This window comes from Geotrypetes seraphini, chromosome 2 (genome assembly GCF_902459505.1).
Source record: "Geotrypetes seraphini chromosome 2, aGeoSer1.1, whole genome shotgun sequence".
NCBI lineage: Eukaryota > Metazoa > Chordata > Amphibia > Gymnophiona > Dermophiidae > Geotrypetes > Geotrypetes seraphini.
Genome location: NC_047085.1, coordinates 150,611,672 through 150,633,741, shown reverse-complemented (window position 1 = coordinate 150,633,741; position 22,070 = coordinate 150,611,672). Strand labels below are relative to the sequence as shown.

Genomic DNA, 22,070 nt, shown 5'->3' with positions numbered 1-22,070 from the left:
TTATGTGCACAAATCAGTGTACACAGCTTATTTCCATGCACAACTTAATTGGTTAACAATCCTAACCAGCACTGTTAATTAACAATAATTAACAATTGTTGTTAATTGGTATTAATGAAAAGTTAGGCACACAACTTAGTAGGCGTATTCTATAAAGTGCTGTGTGCCACTTCTATTGTGCAAATCTGAAAAAGGGGCAATGCCAGGGGAGGAGCATGGGCAGATTGTGGGCATTCCTAGAACTTATGCACAGTGTTATAGAATACGCCTGATGCCCGCACAAGTTAGGCGCAGGTATTTAGGCCTGCTTTTCCTTGACCTAAATGGTTGTGTCTAAAAGATGTGATGCCACTGGTGCTTAGCATGATTCTATAAGGTACGTATACTTTTTATAGAACTCTGCTAAGCGCCATTCTAGTCGGCACCGATGTTTGGTGTGCCCTATATAGAATATGGCTCTATGTGCATAAGTGTGAGCTATGCCCAGGCTCCACCTACGTATACATCGACCTGTAAAACACATGCACACATACGCACATATACAGAATAGTGCTTGGGCAGAATTTTGGCATTTATACATCTATGTACAGCAGATAGTAACATAGTAAATGTCACCAGAGCGGTCCATCCAACAGTCACACTCATTATCAATTCATGATTAAACCAACAATGAATGTATAAAATACCTGATTGTGGTCTTTTCTTGGCATTTCTGGGACATAAACCATACAGGTGTACCTAGCATTGTTCTTAGGCTCCAACTACTGAAGCTGCCATCAATGCCCACTGCAGTCTATCTGAATTCATCTTGTCATTTGCGAGACTCAGACTGTAAAAGTCTGCCTGGCACTGTCCTCATATTCTAGCTACTGAAGTTGCCGTTGAAGTCCTTTCCAATGCATCCTAAACCAGATTGCCATATTTTATTTATTTAGTATTTATATACCACTTATAACCTAAGTGGTTTACATTCAGGTACTCAAGCATTTTTCCCTATCTGTCCTGGCGGGCTCGCACTCTACCTAATGTACATGGGGCAATGGGGGGGGGGATTAAGTGACTTACCCTGGGTCACAAGGAGCAGGGTGGGATTTGAACCTACAACCTCAGGGTGCTGAGGCTGTAGCTCTAACAACTATGCCACACACTCCCAAATGTCTGTTTCCATCCCAGAGCTTCCAATGGAAGTAAATCCTGGATATCTCACTCTATTCCCTTTTTTATCGAGCCATATATGGGACACTGACCATACATGTCTGATTGGCACTGGCCATATATGCATGTATGCCATTACATTAATGAATTAGACATTTAATTAGCACTTGACTGTTGTTTATTTATTTTAAAAATGTATTTGCCGCCTAAAACTTTAGCGGGCTACAATTTAACATACACAATATATTTCCAGACAGAAAACAATACAAAACACAAAAGCAGTATCCCTCATCAATTTTCTACATATTGTCATAATTCAGCAACAAAACTCTTTTACAAATAAGTGAGTCCTTTTGAGGTGGTAAAGGGGCTGGAGGAGCTGCCGTACAGCGAAAGATTAGAGAAACTGGGCCTCTTCTCCCTCGAACAGAGGAGATTGAGAGGGGACATGATCGAAACATTCAAGGTACTGAAGGGGATAAACTTAGTAGATAAGGACAGGTTGTTCACCCTCTCCAAGGTAGGGAGAACGAGAGGGCACTCTCTGAAGTTGAAGGGGGATAGATTCCGTACAAACGTAAGGAAGTTCTTCTTCACCCAGAGAGTGGTGGAAAGCTGGAACGCTCTTCCAGAGGCTGTTATAGGGGAAAACACCCTCCAAGGATTCAAGACAAAGTTAGACAAGTTTCTGCTGAACAAGAACGTGTGCTGGTAGGGCTAGTCTCAGTTAGGGTGCTGGTCTTAGACCAGAAGGCCGCTGCGTGAGCGGACTGCTGGGCATGATGGACCACTGGTCTGACTCAGCAGTAGCAATTCTTATGTTCTTATGACATGTCCGGGGTCTGGACAGCTTTTCAAAACCCGGCACTTTGTCGGGGTTTTGAAAAGCTTCTATCAAATCGTCGTCGGGCAGGAGAGCCTCCGCGTATATGTGGATGCCCTCCTGCCTGACGAGAACAGGTAGCAGGGGGTGGTGCTAGGGCAGGACTGGGTTGTGATGTAGCAGGGATGGCTGGAACTGGGCGGGCCTGGAGGCCGGGTCTAGGGGTTCGGGTTTTCCAAACGGAAAATCTCGTAACCCTATTTTAGCACAGGGTCTCATGTAAAATAACCTGATTTAATAGTAATCCATTTTAATAACTTGTTCCTTAAAATTGAAAAGAAATGATAGATTTCATGCAACTGGCTGCCAGCGTTCTCGGCTCATAATAAAAATAAAATCTATTCTCTTGCTTCTCAGTGAATACAAGATACAGTATATGCTAGTTTACTCACAGTTGACTGATTTCCAAACTTGCATTTTCCCTGGCAGCTGCATACCGTTAGATGGAACAGGAGACACTGGAATGGGCTCAAATGTTGGCTGCAATACCAAGAAAAAAGTTAATTTTTATTATTGCATGAACATCAATATTAAATTTTGTGGATTATTTAGCAATCTTTGTACATTATTTCATCTAAATGCTGCTGAGACTCAACATTAGGTGAAAGTCGCAGTCAGATTAAACTATAATATTATTATATTTTGTTATGGAGGGATTAACTAAGTGAGATTTTTATATTTTTAATTTATTTCAAAATCCTTAATGAATATAGTACAGGGCTCTTTTTAACTTAGGGGACCTTTTTTACTCATTCATTTTTCTATACTGGTCTCCCAGGGGAGCTCAGGATGGTTTACATGAATTTATTCAGGTACTCAAGCATTTTCCCCTTCTGTCCTGGTGGGCTCACAATCTATCTAATAATAATAAATAATAATAATAATAATTTTATTTTGTAAACCGCCATACCCAGAGAGTTCACAACAGTTAAAAATCGAAGTACAAACAATGTAATCATTGAAGTTAACAGGTTGTAAGCATACAATATAAGAAAAGGAAAAGGAAGTAATTACAGGCCATACGTGGATGGTTGTAATGAGGAAAAAAGTAGTAAAAAGATAGTAGTAATAAAATGCATTAAGAATTCAGTCTGTGGAATAATTGCGTTTTGAGCTGCTTTCTGAAATCCAGATAGGAAGAGGCATCAAGCACAGTTTGGGCGAGCCAAGAATATGGTTTTTTCCAAGGAACCTTTTCAAATGGCATAATTTTAATGAAGGAAAAACAAACAGGTATATTCTGCAGGAGGTCTTATTGTTGTAATTTAAATTAAAGTGGGGCAATGTGGGGATTAAGTAACTTCCCCAGGGTCACAAGGAGCAGTGTAGGTTTAAACCCACAACCTCAGGGTGCTGAGGCCATAGCTTTAACCACTGCACCCCACTCTCCCCTGATACCACTACTTCCTATCCTTATTTCTATTATTGTCCTCTATATCTGATCAAAACACGCTTGAATTTTGCTTCGGTACTGTGTTTCCACCACTTTGGCTGATAGTACTATAGATGGGTCTAAGCAACTTCCACCTTTTCAGTAAAAGTATTTTCTCATGTTTACTTGGAACATTCCTCCTTACCACTTCATGATGTACCCCTCAAGTGATTATTAAGCTGAGTACTATGCAAACTCACATTAGAGGTAGAAATTAAAATAAAATGCTAACTTCTCACTAGACACTATGACATAGATGTTAATCTTTTCAAAAATGTGGGAGATATTGTTCAAATAGCTGGATAGAACAATCAATGAATATCTAAAATCTCAGCTTTATTCTTTTTCTTTAAAAATGTTTTTCTTTTTCTTTCATACATACATAGATGTTAATCTGCAATACCTTTTAGCTCCACAAAGGACCCTTCATGTTCCCAAAGAAGAAATCTGCAGGTCCTTAAAAATTCAATTTACAACATGTATATCAATTTTACTAACGTGTGGTAAGCAGTTACCACATGAATTTCCACATGATAACTTTTAGCACATGGCAGTGATATCTGTTAGCATGCTGGCAACGAAAGCACGTGCTGATTCACATCTCCTGAAGGACACAGAACTAATGATATCAATCGCATGCAAATACATAACGAGGGAATAAACATGAATGAAAAGTGTTGATACCAGGACAGCAAGTGAAACAACTGATTTAATGGAAACAGCTAATCAGCAGATCACAAGTTTGTGCTGGTGCTGGTGCTATGGTTGTTGGTGTCAGGCCAAACACCTAAAGCCATGAATCTGTATGAACGTCAAATATATCATTCTACTGTCACCTTTATGAAAAACAAGACACAATTTAAACATCTTATTATAATTTAGCTTAGAAACTAAACTAAACCTTAGGTTTGTATACCGCACCATCTCCATAGTCGTGGAGCTCGGCACGGTTTACAGGAATTGTAATGAGAAAGGAACTCCAAGGAAAGGGCTAGATGAAGATCGGAGGAAAGAAGGATATTAGAGGGCTAGAAGATGATTTGTTTTTCTGTATTCTTTGTCAATTTTACTCAGACACATGTGGTTAGGTCTTCTTACCCGGTCTGCATAATTATAGTTGATCATACTAAGATCACCTAACTTGTTCTATTACTATATAAAAAATGAGAGACCATTTAAATACCTTATTATAAGATGCCATAGAAGACGATTTGCTTTTCTGTGTCAATGTCAGTCATAGCCACCTACAGTTAGGACTTCTTATCCAGTCTGTGTAATTATAGTTGCTTATATGGAAAATATTTTGTGAACAGATTACCTAACTTGTGCAGCAAGTACTGTATATACTCAAATATAAACTTAGATTTTTGAGTATAAAAAAAGGCCCAAAAATGGGGGTCTCAGTGTATATTCGGGCCCTCAGGTCTGCATGTTCCCCCATCCCCCATCCGGATCCGTTGCAGGCCTTCCGCAGGCCTGCCATAAGCCCTGGTGATGCAGCGGTGAGCCATGACAGGACTGATCCTTCCCACATCCAGTCCCAGCCAACTGTTAACCTATTCCAGGCCACCTGTGGTCCTGATTAAGTCCTGAGGGTCCAGCGGTGAGCCGGAACAGGAGTGATCCTTCCCACGTCCTGTCCCGGCCAACTGTTAACCGCCCTACCTTCCTCCCGCCTCCTAGACCCCTTTTCAACTTACCTTTGAACCCTGGTTGTCTAGCGGTGAAGCAGGGCAGGAGCTATCTTCATTCGCTCCTGCTTTCTAAGATAAGTAAACTGTTTCAGTAAAGTTGAAGTATTTATTGAAAATATGTTTGAAGTGAAAGAAAGTATATGGAATATTTCGAGATAAAAGGGCTAATGATGAGGTGGGTGTATAAATCTTAGAGCAGTGAGAGTAATCGAGTTCTAAGTGGCACTGCAGAAGCCCGGAAGAATGTAAAGGAGTCAAAAGGTTTATATGATATCCTGAGAGTTTTAGAGAACGATTAATTGGGCATCGGAATTTCTACCAAGTTTCAGCTGGAGTAAATTCCACTGATTAACTTTAAACACAGGAATCCGCTCTATGTGCTATTTATGTGCTCATTCTCATGTACCCTTTATAGAATCGTGCTTGGCGTAGATTTTTTCCAATGCTGATTTTTCAGTGCCATTTATAGAATTTCCCCATATGCGCTTACATTTAGACATGCTCTTTACCGCAGATATATGGAATTTAATTTGCAAAAGAATGCTATTAAGTGCAAACCCTTTTCCAACCCTGCCCAAAGAACACTTTGATTCAGTTCTTATTCATATTAGGCGGACAGGTTCTTTTGTTTTTTTAAAAAAAATTCTTTATTGATTTTCAAATCTTATAAAAAGTCAAGTATACTGTCCAAAAGGATTATTTGACACTTTCCCTTTTCTTGGGAAGGAAGAGGGTATAAAATATTTAGATATTTGGATTCAGAAAACATTGCAAGAGACTATGAAAGTAAATGAAAAATCCTTATTGCTAAACGTCTCTGAATTGTGTGAGCAATGGAACCCACTACATCTGTCTTGATAGGGGAGAGTCTAAACAGTTAATATGATGATTTTGTCTGTGGTTTGCTACCAAATGGGTATGTTGCCAATTTATTTTCAGGGGTCCTTTTACAAGAAGCTGAATAACATTCTTACCATATTTATTTGGCTAGGTAAAACTGCTAGAATTGCTTTAGTATCTTTACAAAAACCAATTACGGCGGGTGAGGTAAATTTCCCAAACTTTTATAGGTATCAGCAGGCCTATATACCGCATCAAGGTATGTATTGGATCCTTCCTGAGCTCATGGAACATCTTCCTGATTGGCTGCACTTAGAATGGCAAATATGTCCCCATTACGGCTGTCTCATGTGTTGAGTATCAAGTTACCTAGTTATGTTAAGGACAATAGTATTATATTTGACACCTGGAAAACCTTGAAATTTATTAACAATCTAACAGAAATACAGTAGAGAATTCCACGTGTCAATCCTTATGGCTAAACTCCAAGATTCAAATTGGTGAGTCTAAGATCGCCTGGAAGCACTGGATGCAGGCAGGCATACGTACACTAGATGATGTTATATCAAATGGGAAAATGCTTGATTTTTTTCACGACTGCAACAATCTTTGGTACTTCAAAGTCTCAAATTTATAAGTGGTTGCAGTTGAAGCAAGCCATTCAGAAGGGGTTCCCTGAATGGCGAAATTAAAAAAAAAAAAATTATTATAGCTTGCAGGTTCTATGCTAGGACATCAGACCACCCGGTGGTATAAATTAATATCTGAATTCTTGAATAAAAAGCCAAGAACTTGACTTGAGATCCAAGATGGCCACGGTACAGACACTCTGAGAGCTACGCTTCTGACCGCTTCATTCTGTTTACTTTTTTTTCCTGTTTCGCCAGCTTTGTGGCCCGATTTCCTCTCCTAATGCAGAAGAGAAGGGGCAGGAGTGCGGCTGGCACCTTGCGGTGCTCTGATATGCCCTCCCTCGACAATATCAACGGATACAGGGGGCAGCATTATCCACGTCGGAAGTTAGCCCGCTGAGAGCACCTTTTTGATCGTCCAAGTACCCATTTAGGCCACTTTTTAGACTTTTTTTTTCATTATGAGCCCCAAAATGTCTCTTAAACTTGTTTTAGGTTTTTTTGCCAAATATTCAGATATTAATTAGTACCACTTAGCGGCCTGATGCCCTTGAAAATCTGTCTGAAAACATAGACCCGGCAAGATTTACTGATTTTTAGGGCTCCTTTTACTAAGGTGCGCTAGCGTTTTTAGCGCATGCACGAAATTACCACGTGCTAAACCACACGGAATGCTTCTAGAATAACGCCATCTTAATGCTGGCATTAAGGTCTAGTGCATGCGGCAATTTAGCATACGCTATTCTGCGTGTTAAGGCCCTAATGCACCTTAGTAAAATGAGCCCTTTAAGTTGTGCCAGTCAGTGAACCCCTTCTGAATGGCCTGCTTCAACTGCAACCATTTATAACTTTTGAGACTTTGATATGCCAAATGATTGTTGTAACTGTAATAAATTTCCCAATTCCCATTCAGAATTACATCATTTAGAGTACGAATGCCTGCCTGCAACCAATGTATCCAGAGGATTTTAGACTTGCTGATTTGTATCTTAGAATTTAACTATAGGGATTGACAGTTCGTTTGCTGTATCGGAATAGTATTTAAAGCTACTATAAATTTTAACGTCACCCAAGTTGAACGAAATATATTCTAGGAAGCTTGATACTCAATATATGACTGAGATGAAGTGGGGCCATAAGATGACTTTCCAGAATCAACCAATCCGGTAGATTATCCATGAGTTCAGGAAGGATCCAATACATACCCTGATGTAAAATAAAAGCTTGATGATATCTGTAAAAATTTGGAAAATTTACCCCTCCCGCCGATCGAGATTTTTGCAAAGATACATGACTATTCTAGAAGCCAAAGGAATTTTGGAAGAATCCCATTTAGTTTTTTTTATAAAAAGAACTTTGAAAATAAACTGGAAACATACTCATTTGGTAACAAACAGGCGAGATCATCATTTTGATGGTTTGGACTCTCCCCCACCAAGAAAGATATAATGGATTCCAATGCTCACACATTTCTTTAACCTTCAACAATAGAGATTTTTCATTTACTATCATTGTATCTTCCAATGATTTTTGAATCATTACACCCAAATATTTTATTCCCTCTTCCTTCCAAAGGAATGGGAATGGATCAAATAAACCTTATGCACAATGTACATTCAATGGAAGAACCTCTGATTTACTCCAGTTTATCTTCTAACCAGAAAATTTACCAAAACGATTAATCAATTCCAGTAAATGAGGGATGGTTGATTCAGGATTTTTCAAAATATCATCTGCATAAACCAAAACTTTATAATATTGACCTGCATATGGAATTCCCTGTATCTCTTTTGCCTGCTGAATGGCCAATAACATGGGTTCCAAAACAATATAAAAAAAGCAAAGGAGATAAGGGAAAGACTTCAAAGAGGGAAAGATTTCAAATGCTCACAGAAATGGGGTTAATAATTTTTCTTGCCCACTTTCACATACATGACCTATTAGTCATAATAACCTCCTTAGTATCCAGTTTTGCAATCTCCAACAATATATTCTATAGCATCCTCAAATTGGACCTTTTGAAATGAAAATTGAAGATACTATAGAATATATTGTTGGAGATTGCAAAACTGGACACTAAGGAAGTTTTTAGGATGAATTATAGGTTATGTATGTAAAAGTGGGCAAGAAAAATTCTTAACCCTATTTCTAGGAGCACTTGAAGTTTTTCCCTCCTTATAAGAATTAAGCCATAGTAAAAAACCAGAATAGTGAATATAGGGCTAAATGCACTAAAGCAGCGGTCTGAAACTCACTGCCCATGGGCCACATGAAGTCCCCAGGTGCTATTTTGCAGCCCGCGGTCTTGTACGTGATCTCGCACTCTGGGCAGGAAGAAAGGCTCCGGTACCAGCTGACTTGCAACTTCTTGCTGCCTTCGCATATGCAGGGACTTCTGCTTTAGCATAGATATGCGAAGACAGGAGTTCCGGCATACACAATGGCAGCAGGAAGTTGCAAGTCAGCTGGTGCCGGTGCAATCTCACACACTGGGCATGAAGAGAAGCTCCGGCGCCGGTGTCAGCTAACTTGCAACTTCCTGCAGATACGCGAAAGCAGATACGCGAAAGCAGGAGTCCCGGCATATGTGACGGCAGCAGGAAGTCACCGGCGCCTCTCTTCCTGCCCAGTGTGCGAGATCGCATACAGACTACGGCTGCAAAATACAAGTATTGTTGGATAGGGGAGGAGGGGAGGAAGTAAGAGAGAAAGGATACTGCTGGACAAGGGGAGCAGGGAAGGGAGAAGTGGTACTGCTGAACCAGGCAGAAAGGTGCTACACACTGGAGGGGAGGGTGAGATGGTGCATGGGGAAAGAGCATGTTGGGTTGGGGGGTGGAAGGAGGGATGCCACTGAGGGAAGAGGCAAGGACACAGAAAGAAAGTGTGCAGGAGGCAGAAAGTGGAGAGGGCGAGGTGGATGGGGAGGATAGAAAGGAGGGAAGGAGAAATGTTACATTGGGGAAGGGGGAGAGGGCAGAGAGTGAAACGGACTCATGGAGGGAGAGAGAGAGAGATGTTTGGTTGAAGGAAGGAGGACCAGAGGAGAAAAATGCAGGAGGAAGAGAGAAAAAAATGTTGGACTGGTGGAAAGGAGGGAGAAATGTTAGACTGGGAGAGGGGCCAGAAAGGAGGAAGGGAAGGGAGATGGACTGCAGTGGGCAGAAATTAAAGAGAAATATTACACTGGAGGGAAGGAGAGAGATGTCAGACCATGGAAATAAGGAGGGAAGGAGAAAGAGAAGGAAAAAGAAAAGGGAGTGCCAGGAGTAGCACTAGGCTGGCCCAGGAAGTCTTCCATAAAGCCTTAGAAACTAGAACAGAAGCAGCTCAAAGGACAGGAGCAGAAAGGTAAAGATAGTCATGGCTGGATGGCAGCCTCCCACCACCAATCACTCCTCCCCCTGCCGCACGTGCGCCCCTTCCCTTCCCCTGTACCTTTTTAACTTTTTAAATCAGAGAGAGCGCCAGAGCCAACACGAGCAGCAAATTTGTGTCTGCTCACACCGAAGATAATAAGGTACAGGGAAGGGACGCATTCGGCAGGGGGGAACAGGGAAGAGGGTGGTAGAGGGGCGTCGCTCACCCCTGCTATGCCACTGGCTGAGGCTGTAGCTTTAACCACTGCACCACACTCTCCCCCATAAGAATAGACTTACCGGGATGTCTCAATCTGTCCTTCTTTTTCTGGAGCCATATGGTAACCCTACCTTTGAAGGCAATGTAGCCTATATATATTGACTGTGGCTATCCTGAAAAACGGATTAGTTGGGCACCTACAAAAATAGAGGAGTAGCCTAGTGGTTAGAGCACTGGGCTAACAACCAGGGAATCCACATTCAAATCCCTTTGGATACTCCTTGGGAAAGTTATTTAATCCTCTATTGCCTCAGGGTCTTCATACTCATAGATGAGGAATCCTCTGGGGACAGGAAAATACCTGGTGTACCTGAATATAACTCATGTTAAGCTGCTATGACAAAAGTATGAGCTAAATCCAAATGTAAATAGTATCTAAACATACCAAAAACATATAGGTTTATAATGAAACCCCCCTCCCACACACACACACACACACATCTGTCTGATGATCCTAAACCAGAAATGAGCACTGCATACTAGAAAACAGAATTAAAATCTGTGGCCATTATTTTCATTAAATACCAATAAATCATTTCCTGACTGAAGCTAAATTAAAATGACCTATCTACTTTGCTATCAAATAACTCCTCTCGTGTTCCAAAGCTTAGATTGCAAGTAAAACTGTATTGCTTCTCTTGTGTTTTTGTGGGTTTTCGTAGATGCACAGATCATTTATTACTTAGGGCCCCTTTTACAAAGTAGCAGTAGTAATTCATAATTTGGAGACCGCTCTCTTCATTATGTGCATTATGTGCATTATGTGCATAATGTCTGTGCATTATGAAGGTCAACCTTGTTACCCGTTCTGAGCTCACTGGAGAGGACGGAATATAAAACAAACCAAATAAATAAATAAATGCATCGAAGCCCATTCAGTTCCTATGGGCTTTGGGGCATTTACTGCGGCAGCATCGCTACCATAGCTTGTAAAAGGAGCCCTTAGATTGTTGAAGCATAATACATCATTATCAATGCTGATGGTGGGGAAAACTACTGTGACACAATTATGAGCCCAAATGAAGAGAGCGGTCTCCAGAGTGTAAATGTATTTGTGAAAACACTGGGGCGATGATTAGTGAAGCAGTGAATGCAAAGTTTTAAAAAGATAAGTTATCCATTTAAGACCTTATATAGTTGACCTGGATAGTACAGCAGGCTGAGGAGAGTGACCAGGGAAGAGGGTGGTAGAGGGGCGTCGCTCACCCCTGCTATGCCACTGGCTGAGGCTGTAGCTTTAACCACTGCACCACACTCTCCCCCATAAGAATAGACTTACCGGGATGTCTCAATCTGTCCTTCTTTTTCTGGAGCCATATGGTAACCCTACCTTTGAAGGCAATGTAGCCTATATATATTGACTGTGGCTATCCTGAAAAACGGATTAGTTGGGCACCTACAAAAATAGAGGAGTAGCCTAGTGGTTAGAGGAGGCTGAGGAGAGTGACCAGAATTCAAATCACAGCCATGTTTCTTATGGCTTAGGCCAATACACTTCACCGGCATATAATTAATGTAACCTATTTTGATTGAACCACACAAAGGCAGTATAAGAACATAAGAATAGCCCTACTGGGTCAGACCAAAGGTCCATCAAGCCCAGTAGCCTGTTTTCAAGGTGGCCAATTCAGTACCTGGCCAAAACCCAAAGAGTAGCAACATTCCATGCTACCGATCCAGGGAAAGCAATGACTTTCCCCATGTCTTTCTCATTAACAGACTATGGACTTTTCCTCCAGGAAATTGTCCAAACCCTTCTTAAAAACAGCTACGCTATCTGCTTTTACCACAACTTCTGGCAATGTGTTCCAGAACTTAACTATTCTCTGAGTGAAAATATATTTCCTCCTATTGGTTTTAAAATTATTTCCCTGTAACTTCATTGAGTGTCCCCTAGTCTTTGTAATTTTTGATGGAGTGAAAATCGATCTGTCCTGATCGCGGCAGGCAGGGAGAAGGTTCGGATCAGTGCAGGAGGAGGAGGCAAGAGGCAGAGAGAGGCGCTAGCAGCGCCGAGCATGAGGGGACTTGCTGGGGTCGCGGCGAGAGTAGTAGCTCCGCCCACCCCACCACGTAAGCAAACAGCGACCGGGCTCCTCCATTAAAGGAGGCAAGCCAACGGGTGCTGCATCTGTTCTGATCGCGGCAGGCAGGGAGAAGGTTCGGATCAGTGCAGGAGGAGGAGGCAAGAGGCAGAGAGAGGCGCTAGCAGCGCCGAGCACGAGGGGACTTGCTGGGGTCACGGCGAGAGTAGTAGCTCCGCCCACCCCACCATGTAAGCAAACAGCGACTGGGCTCCTCCATTAAAGGAGGCAAGCCAACGGGTGCTGCATCTGTTCTGATTGCAGCAGGCAGGGAGAAGGTTCGGATCAGTGCAGGAGGAGGAGGCAAGAGGCAGAGAGAGGCGCTAGCAGCGCCGAGCATGAGGGGACTTGCTGGGGTCGCGGCGAGAGTAGTAGCTCCGCCCACCCCACCACGTAAGCAAACAGTGACTGGGCTCCTCCATTAAAGGAGGCAAGCCAACGGCGCGCAGCCGTTCGGCGCGCGGCGAAGGCGAGCGGCAAAGGCGCTCGCCTTAGCAACAGCGCCTTTGCGAAGGAGCATTGAGAAGGAGACCAGGCATCTCAGCAGCAAACCTAATTATCTAATTTTCAAAAAAAAAAAAAAAAAAGTTCTCTTTCTCTCTTTCAGCTATCTCTTATACTTTCAACTATCTCCCATACTATCTCTTATACTTTCAACTTTACACCTCAGAGGTCCGAACCTCACATACTCTCATACCATCTCTCATACTCTTACATTTACTCTCTCCCTCACATACCTCACATACTCTCATACCATCTCTCATACTCTCTCATTTACTCTCTCCCCTTTTGTTATGGCAGGGCGGACGAGGAGTGTGAAAACTACAAGCAAGGTTGGCACCCCTTGCACTGAGATGATCCGGGAGATGAACTCGGCCTACACACAGACGGAGGAGAACACAGCCCCGGGAAAGGATGTCTGCGCGCAGACCGAGGCCATCCCACAGCGGTACATCACGGCCTCTACACAGACAGAGGAGGTCGGTCAGCGGGATGAAGACATCATGCAGGAACTAAGAAGCCTTAGGGAGGAGGTGAAACGTCTGAGAGGCATTAGAGAGGATGAGGCCTATATCGATGGGATAGTGCAGGAACTATCCCAAATCACAGAACGGGCCCGTGACGGATCACCCATGGTGATTCCAAGGCCGCCGACAAAGAAACCAACTGTTGCAGTTCAGGAGATGGATGGAGACACTGACTCCTGGCAGTTAGTGACCTCCTCCACAGGTAAACGTAGGAGACCCCCCCCCCCCCCCATATACAATCTCCTCACCTTCTCACTCTTTCTCTCACCAGGGCAGCTCCACATCAACCCCACAACTCACCCTGAGGAACAGATTCCAGATCTTACAGGAAGGAACGGCCGATGAGAATCTGGAAGATGCCCATCACACGACTCCAGTTCCGGGGACATCTGATCGACATCCCCAAAGGAAGCGCAGAGTAATAGTCATCGGGGACTCCATGTTGAGGGGCACCGAGGGACCAATATGCAGACCAGATAGGCAGTCGAGGGAGGTCTGCTGTCTGCCTGGAGCCAGAATACGAGATGTGACAGCCTGTCTTGACAGGCTTCTCAGGCCCAAGGACCACTTCCCAATGCTGCTCATTCACGTCGGAACGAATGACACTGCCAAGAACATTCTAGAGGGCATAGCTAGAGACTTTGGAGCTCTGGGGGAGAGGCTGAAGCAGACAGGAGCACAGGTAGTATTCTCTTCAATTCTTCCTGTTAGGGGCAAGGGAAGAGACAGGGACGAACGTATTCTGAAGACAAATGAGTGGCTACAACGATGGTGCTGGGAAATGAACTTCGGATTCCTGAATCACGGGGAGGCACTACAGGGACTCCAGGGATCGGACGGACTCCACCTGACAAACAGAGGTAAGAACGTCTTCGGACACCGAGTAGCCCGCCTGCTTCGAAGGGCTTTAAACTAGGTAAGTTGGGGGAGGGTACCCATTTATATACCGGAGCAGTAAGTAACAATCCTGATGAGGTGAACCAAAACTCCACTTCTAAGTCAGAGGTAAGCACCCTTGCTGAAAAAGATTCGCTAGGAGAAACTCTAACTCAGATGGGTAACTCTCTAAAGGAGTTTAATAGACACAAAGAGTGGAGAGCTATGTATGTAAATGCACACAGCCTAGGGAATAAATTTCTAGAACTAGAAACAGAAATAGTAAATGCAGACCTGGACGTGGTAGCAATATCCGAAACATGGTTCACAGACTCTCATGGGTGGGATATAACTATACCAAGATACAACCTGCTTCGCCAAGATAGAGAGGGTAAGTTGGGAGGTGGGGTAGCACTTTACATCAAAGAGAACATCAAGACAACTAGGATCACAGATGTCAAGTACACTGGGGAATCCATCTGGGTAAACCTGGCCAGAGGCGGAGAGAAATGCCTGTACCTTGGTGTGGTATACAGACCTCCAAGACAATCGGAGGACAAGGACACAGAATTAATTGAAGACATTGAGAATATCACCTTACGGGGGGACGTTGTCCTGCTAGGGGACTTCAACATGCCCGATGTAGACTGGAACACATTCTCAGCAACAACTTGTAGTAGCAGGAGGATATTAACATCCATGAAGGGAGTACAGCTCAAACAAATGGTGCTAGAGCCCACTAGGGCCCAGGCCATCCTGGACCTGGTACTTACGAACGGGGAAAGCGTCACGGAAGTCTCGGTGGGAGAAACACTGGCAACCAGTGACCATAACATGGTATGGTTCAACCTTAGAAAGGGCTTCCCTAGATCACAAACAAAAACGAAGGTACTCAATTTCCGGGGCACTGACTTTGCAAGCATGGGTGATTTTGTCCATCAGACGCTACAGGCTCAAGAAATAACGGATGATGTGGAAGCTATGTGGTCAACACTGAAAAGGACACTACACGAAGCAACTATCCGCTACATAAAATCGGTAAACAAACAACAAAGAAAGAGGAAACCCCGTTGGTTCACTGATGAGGTCTCACACCTGGTCAAGGACAAGAAAAGAGCATTTCTTTCATACAAACGCACCGGGGAGAAAGAAGCTAACATTGAATACAAGGCAAGGTCTGCAGCGGTCAAAACAGCAGTCAGGGAGGCCAAACTTCGAGTGGAAGAAACTCTAGCAAAGAACATTAAGAAAGGGGACAAATCCTTCTTCAGGTATATTAGTGACAGGCAGAAGAACACAAATGGAATAGTACGCCTTAGAACAGCAGACGGGAATTATGTGGAAACAGATTCCGAAAAAGCCAAACTACTGAACGATTACTTCTGCTCAGTCTTGTCACAACCCGGGCTCCTGTAAGGCGCAGCGAGCACCTGGGAATGTGACCAAAGCTGAAACCCGACGTGTCCCTTTCCACTAAGGGATCCTTCAGGTCTTTAGAACAGGCACATTCTAAACTTATCAGCATGCAAAGTATAACGGCATCTTAGTCAGAAATGGCAAAGCAAAAATAAACTTTATTTCAACCACTGGTTGAATAAATCAAAAAAATATAGGCAACAGCCTTGTAGTTCAAGATGGACTGATATTGCATGAAATACAAAGGTTCACAATAATATAATCAGGCAGTTGAATCTGGGTCAGCACTGCCTTGTGTACAGTCCCCTGCTTCTGGACTTTAATCAGTCAAGAAATACAGTTCTCTTCACCAGAGCAGTAATAATCAGATAAGTAATGCTTTTATCCAACAGTCCAGAACACATAAGAATCACAGCATTATTCAGAGTTCAAAATCAAGCAAACGTTTCCCTCTAAACGTTGCTGTAGCAATCAGGCACAGCTGTGCAGGACCATCGAGATTTCCCAGCTGAATCATCATACAGGAAATACATTCAAAATGGTTTGTCAGAAAACACACACATTCCTGCTTTACAGAAAACCTCAAAAATGTGGCTTCCCAGGAGAGCTTCACTGGCTTCACACGGGTAAGAGACAAGCTTGCAGCACAAAGAAATTAAATCCTAATCTTAGGCTTACTGGGTCTCCATGGGTGTTGGCAGAGTGTCAGCTCCTATACAGCTTTCCTGCCCCTCCATGGCTTCTCCTTCTGGCTGTACTCCAGTGTCCCAGACAGGAGGTAACTCATCTGCCTCAGCATGGGACAGTCTGTGAGAGACTGCCTCCTCTCAGCTTCCCATTCTCCCGTCTCTCCTCTCTCTTTCCCATATGTCCCCTGTGCCCCGTTATATCCTGTGGATAACCACTCCCCCTCTGAGAAGGTGGGGGAAGGGTTTTCCACACACCGGCTTGCTTCCTGCTATTACAGGCAGGTTTCTCCCTAGCCCTGATTTTAACAGGCTGTTCAAACTGAATAAGCTTTCTGACAGTGACAGGTCTGCATGGAGTGTAGGATTTTTCTCTTAATCTTATCCTGCCCTGTCTCTTCTACCTACATGTCAGAATCAGAGCAGAAGTCAGCTTCATCAATCAATTGGCAGGTCACCTGATCAGCCCTCCTGCATCTAGGTGCACTGTGAATACTCCTGATCACTGGGGCAAAACCCGGTACGGATTCGGGTTTGTTTTGGCCAAAACCCGAAACGGACCTGGGTTTGTCACAGTCTTTACCTGCAAGGCACCTGGACACGGGGCACAGCTGGAAGCAAAGCCAAGCAAGGAAGACCCATTTCAGAATTTTGGGTTCTCACCAGCTGATGTTTACAGAAAACTGTCAAGACTCAAGGTGAGCAAAGCCATGGGACCAGACAAATTGCACCCACGAGTGCTCAGGGAGCTGTGCGATGTCCTGGCGGAACCGTTAACCATGCTCTTCAATCTCTCCCTAAGTATGGGGAGAGTTCCCCTGGACTGGAAGACAGCTAACGTCGTTCCTCTGCACAAAAAGGGTTGCAGAGCGGAGGCTGCGAATTACAGACCAGTGAGTCTCACATCAATAGTGTGTAAACTCATGGAGACATTACTTAAATGCAAATTAGATACGATTTTGGATGAGGGGAATCTAAGGGATCCTAGTCAACATGGATTCACTAAAGGTAGGTCATGCCAATCTAATCTTATCAGCTTCTTTGATTGGGTAACAGGAAAGCTAGACTCGGGAGAGTCTCTAGACATAGTGTACTTGGATTTCAGTAAGGCTTTCGACAGCGTCCCACACCGTAGACTATTAAACAAAATGAAATCGATGGGGTTAGGTGAGACACTAATTGCATGGGTCAATGATTGGCTGAGTGGAAGACGTCAGAGGGTGGTGGTCAACGGCACCCTCTCTGAGACATCGGAGGTGATCAGCGGAGTGCCACAGGGCTCGGTCCTGGGTCCACTCCTTTTTAACATATTCATAAGGGACTTGACCCAAGGGCTTCAGGTAAAGTAACTCTATTCGCTGATGACGCCAAACTATGTAATATAGTAAGTGATCTGCTTACGTTGGATCTGCTTACGTTGGAAAACTGGTCCTCGACATGGCAGCTGGGCTTCAACGCTAAGAAATGTAAGGTTATGCATCTCGGTAGCAGAAATCCATGCAAATCTTACACCTTAAATGGAGAAACACTAGCCAGGACTTCAGAAGAAAGAGACTTGGGAGTAATCATCAGTGCAGACATGAAGGCCGCCAAACAAGTAGAGAAGGCCTCATCCAAAGCAAGGCAACTTATGGGATGTATCAACAGAAGCTTCGTTAGCCACAAATCTGAAGTCATAATGCCACTGTACAGAACCATGGTGAGACCTCATCTGGAGTACTGTGTACAATTCTGGAGGCCACATTACCGTAAAGACGTGCTTAGAGTTGAGTCGGTTCAGCGGACGGCCACTAGGATGATCTCGGGGCTCAAGGGTCTCTCATACGAAGAAAGACTAAACAAATTGCAGATCTACACTCTAGAGGAGCGCAGAGAGAGGGGGAACATGATTGAGACATTTAAATACATCACGGGACGTGTCGAGGTGGAAGAAGACATCTTCTTTCTCATGGGACCCTCGGTCACAAGGGGGCATCCGTTCAAACTCAGAGGAGGGAAATTCGATAGTGACATAAGGAAGTATTTCTTCACAGAAAGGGTTGTAGATCACTGGAACAAGCTTCCAGAGCAGGTGATCAAGGCCACCAGCGTTATTGACTTTAAGAATAAATGGGATGCCCTAGTAGGATCCTTACGAGGGTGAAGTTGAGGAACTAGGTCATTAGTACTCAGACTTGATGGGGTGGGTCAGTAGAGTGGGCAGACTTGATGGGCTATAACCCTTTTCTGCCGTCATGTTTCTATGTTTCTATGTTACTTGTACCTGTTCTACTCTACTCAGGATTTTGTAGTCTTCAATCATATCTCCCCTCAGCCATCTCTTTTCCAGGCTGAAGAGCCTTAACCTTTTTAGTCTTTCTGCATACAAGAGGAGTTCCATCCCTTTTATCATCTTGATTGCTCTTCTTTGAACCTTTCTAGTGCTTCTATATCTTTCTTGAGATAAGGAGACCAGAATTGAACACAATAATCCAGGTGAGGTTGCAGCATGGAGTGATACAGGAGCATTACAACATTCTTAGAACTCCTTTTATCAAGCCGCGCTAGCGGTTTAACACACATAATATCGTGCGTTAAACCATCGACCGCGCTAGCCGCTAAAGCCTGCCTTGAGCAGGCGGTAGTTTTTTGTCCAGCTTGGGGGTTAGCACGTGATTAAAAGTCATGCGCGCTAACCCCGCTAGCGCGGCTTGATAAAAGGAGCCCTTAGTCTTGTTAACCATCCCTTTTTTAATAATTTCTTGTATCTTGTTTGCTTTTTTGGCTGCCGCCACACATTGGGCAGAAAGTTTCATCGTATTGTCTACAATGATACCCATATCCTTTTCTTGGGCACTAACCCCCAAGGTGGACCCTACCGTTCAGTAACTGTGATTTGGTTTATTCTTCCCAATGCGCATAACTTTGCATTTGTCTACATTAAATTTCATCTGCCACTTGAATGTCCAGTCTTCCAATTTCCTAAGGTCCGCTTGCAATTTTTCACAATCTGCATGCATTTTAACAATTTTTCACAATATGCATGCATTGAACAGTTTAGTGTCATCTGCAAATTTAATCACTTTACTCGTTGTTCCAATTCCCAGATCATTTATAAATAAGTTAAATAGCATCGGTCCCAGTACAAATTCATAAGAACATAAGAACATAAGCAGTGCCTCTGCTGGGTCAGACCAGGGGTCCATCACGCCCAGCAGTCCGCTCATGCGGTGGCCCATCAGGTTCAGGACCTGTATAGTAGTCCTCTATATATATCCTTCGATCCCCTTTTCCTTCAGGAAAGCATCCAATCCCTTCTTGAAACCCAATAGCGTATTCTGTCCTATCACACCTTCTGGAAGCGCATTCCAGGTGTCCACCACCCATTGGGTGAAGAAGAACTTCCTAGCATTGGTTCTGAATCTGTCCCCTCTTAGTTTTTACGAATGCCCTCTCGTTTTTGTAGCTTTCAAAAGTTCGAAGAATCTGTCCCTCTCCACTTTCTCTATGCCCTTCATGATCTTGTAAGTCTATCATGTCCCCTCTAAGCCTCCGCTTTTCCATGGAAAAGAGCCCCAGTTTCTCTAATCTTTCAGCATTTGAAAGGTTTTCCATACCTTTTATCAGCCGCGTCGCTCTCCTCTGAACCCTCTCGAGTATCGCCATATCCTTCTTAAGGTACGGCAACCAATACTGGATGCAGTACTCCAGATGCGGACGCACCATCGTCGATACAACGGCAGGATAACGTCCTTCGTTCTGGTTGTGATACCCTTCTTGATAATACCTAGCATTCTGTTCGCCTTCATAGAGGCCGCTGCGCACTGTGCCGACGGCTTCATTGTTTTGTCCACCAGTACCCCCAAGTCCTTTTCTAGACTACTTTAACCCATTGCCAGCCCTCCCATCGTATAGCTGTACATTGGGTTTCTGTTTCCTACATGCAAGACCTTATATTTTTCTACATTAAAGTTCATCTGCCATTTATTCGCCCACTCTCCCAGTTTGTTCAGGTCCCTTTGTAATCTTCACAGTCCTCCTTAGCCCCAACCCCACTAAAAAGTTTTGTGTCATCTGCAAATTTTATAATTTCGCACTTCATCCCGGTTTCTATGTCATTAATAAATACATTGAATAGCAGCGGTCCGAGTACTGACCCCTGTGGAACACCACTCGTGACCCTTCCCTAGTCCGAGTAGTGACCCTTCACTTCCACCCTTTGTTTCCTTCCTGCCAACCAATTTTTGATCCATCTATGCACCTCTCCTTCCACCCCATGGTTCTTCAATTTCCGTAGTAGGTGTCCATGGGGTACCTTGTCGAAAGCTTTTTGGAAATCCAAGTATATGATGTCTATGGGGGCCCCTTCATCCATTTGTTTGCTAATTCCTTCGAAGTGCAGTAAATTCGTTAGGCATGATCTTCCCTTGCAGAAGCCATGTTGGCTTGTTTTCATCAGTTTATTCCTTTCTAGATGCTCATCGATGCTGTCTTTTATCAGCGCTTCCGCCATCTTCCCCAGGACCAAAGTCAATTCCTTTGGCAATCCACTGTTTACTCTCATCCATTGAGAAAAATTACCATTTAACCCTACAACTGAACTTTGCCACTTACCCCATGACTCTAATTTTCTAAGGAGTCTCTCATGAGGAACTTTGTGAAAAGCTTTCTGAAAAACTAGATACACTATATCCACTGGCTCACGTTTATCCACATGTTTATTCACACCTTCAAAGATGTCAAGCAAATTGGTGAGGCAAGATCTCCCTCGGCTGAACCCATGCTGACTCTGTCTCATTAATGTTTGTCTACGTGTTCCATTATTTTATTTTTTATAATTGTTTCCACTATTTTGCTCAGCACTGAAGTGAGGCTTACTGGTCTGTAATTACCCAGATCTCCTCTTTACCCTTTATGCTTTAATCCAGTGGTCTTCAATATGTGGCCCTAGGGCCGCATGGGGCCCCTGAAGTCCTCTATTATAGGTTTCAGATGCTTTTCAAATTCTGTAAATGTGTTAATTTTAATCTTGCCCACTTGATATAGTAATTGAAAACAATCTGTTAAGTGGATTATTCAGGTGTCTTATTTATGGAATTTGTTACTGTTGACAATCCAGAATAAAGTAAGTTTTTAAAATATATCCTTGAAGTTCTGTAAAATCAATATTAATATTAACTTTTAATGTTTAATAGCCAGCCTGTACAAACAGGTAAAGTTGGTATACAAAAATAATAGTGTGTATAAGTTTGAAATCTTTTGGTGGCCCTCAGAGCTTTCTTGTATTCACAATATGGTCCTTTACATGAAAAAGGCTCAAGACCACTGCTTTACCCACCATCCTTTCTGGTGGAAATATAGGGATTAATTATATAACAATGTGCTTCCACACAGGCACCTAGAGGGCGCTTGATTTGAGTATATTTTGTCAAGGAAATTTGGTAACTAACTTCCATTACAGAATACTAACTTAACAGGTTAGATATACAGTACTTGTATAATATAGGCACAAACACCTTTGCCAGCCATACATTTGCCTAAAGTGTTTTTGCCTAAATGGTGGAGATATGTGCACAACGTATACTATTCTATGAGGTATGCATGTGTGTCCCCCATGTTTCACTCAGACCCCGCCTCTGTGAGCCCTCCTCTATGCGAGGGGCTGCTGAAATGTTCTCAACTCAACCAAGAAGAGCATGATGTGGAGCCATGAAACTTACAAGTTA

The 22,070-nt window shown here is 43.4% G+C and overlaps 1 protein-coding gene across 5 annotated transcripts in view; it reads right to left on the bottom strand.

Annotated features, from left to right (window-relative positions):
* The window catches only part of ARHGAP28 (Rho GTPase activating protein 28), a 355,870-nt gene that overhangs the window by 72,793 nt on the left and 261,007 nt on the right, over window positions 1–22,070 (bottom strand). For all 5 annotated transcript variants that reach the window (XM_033934011.1, XM_033934012.1, XM_033934010.1 and 2 more), the window contains one exon: window positions 2,431–2,518. In XM_033934011.1, coding sequence (XP_033789902.1) covers window positions 2,431–2,518 — 88 coding nt within the window. The remainder of the gene's footprint in view (window positions 1–2,430; window positions 2,519–22,070) is intronic.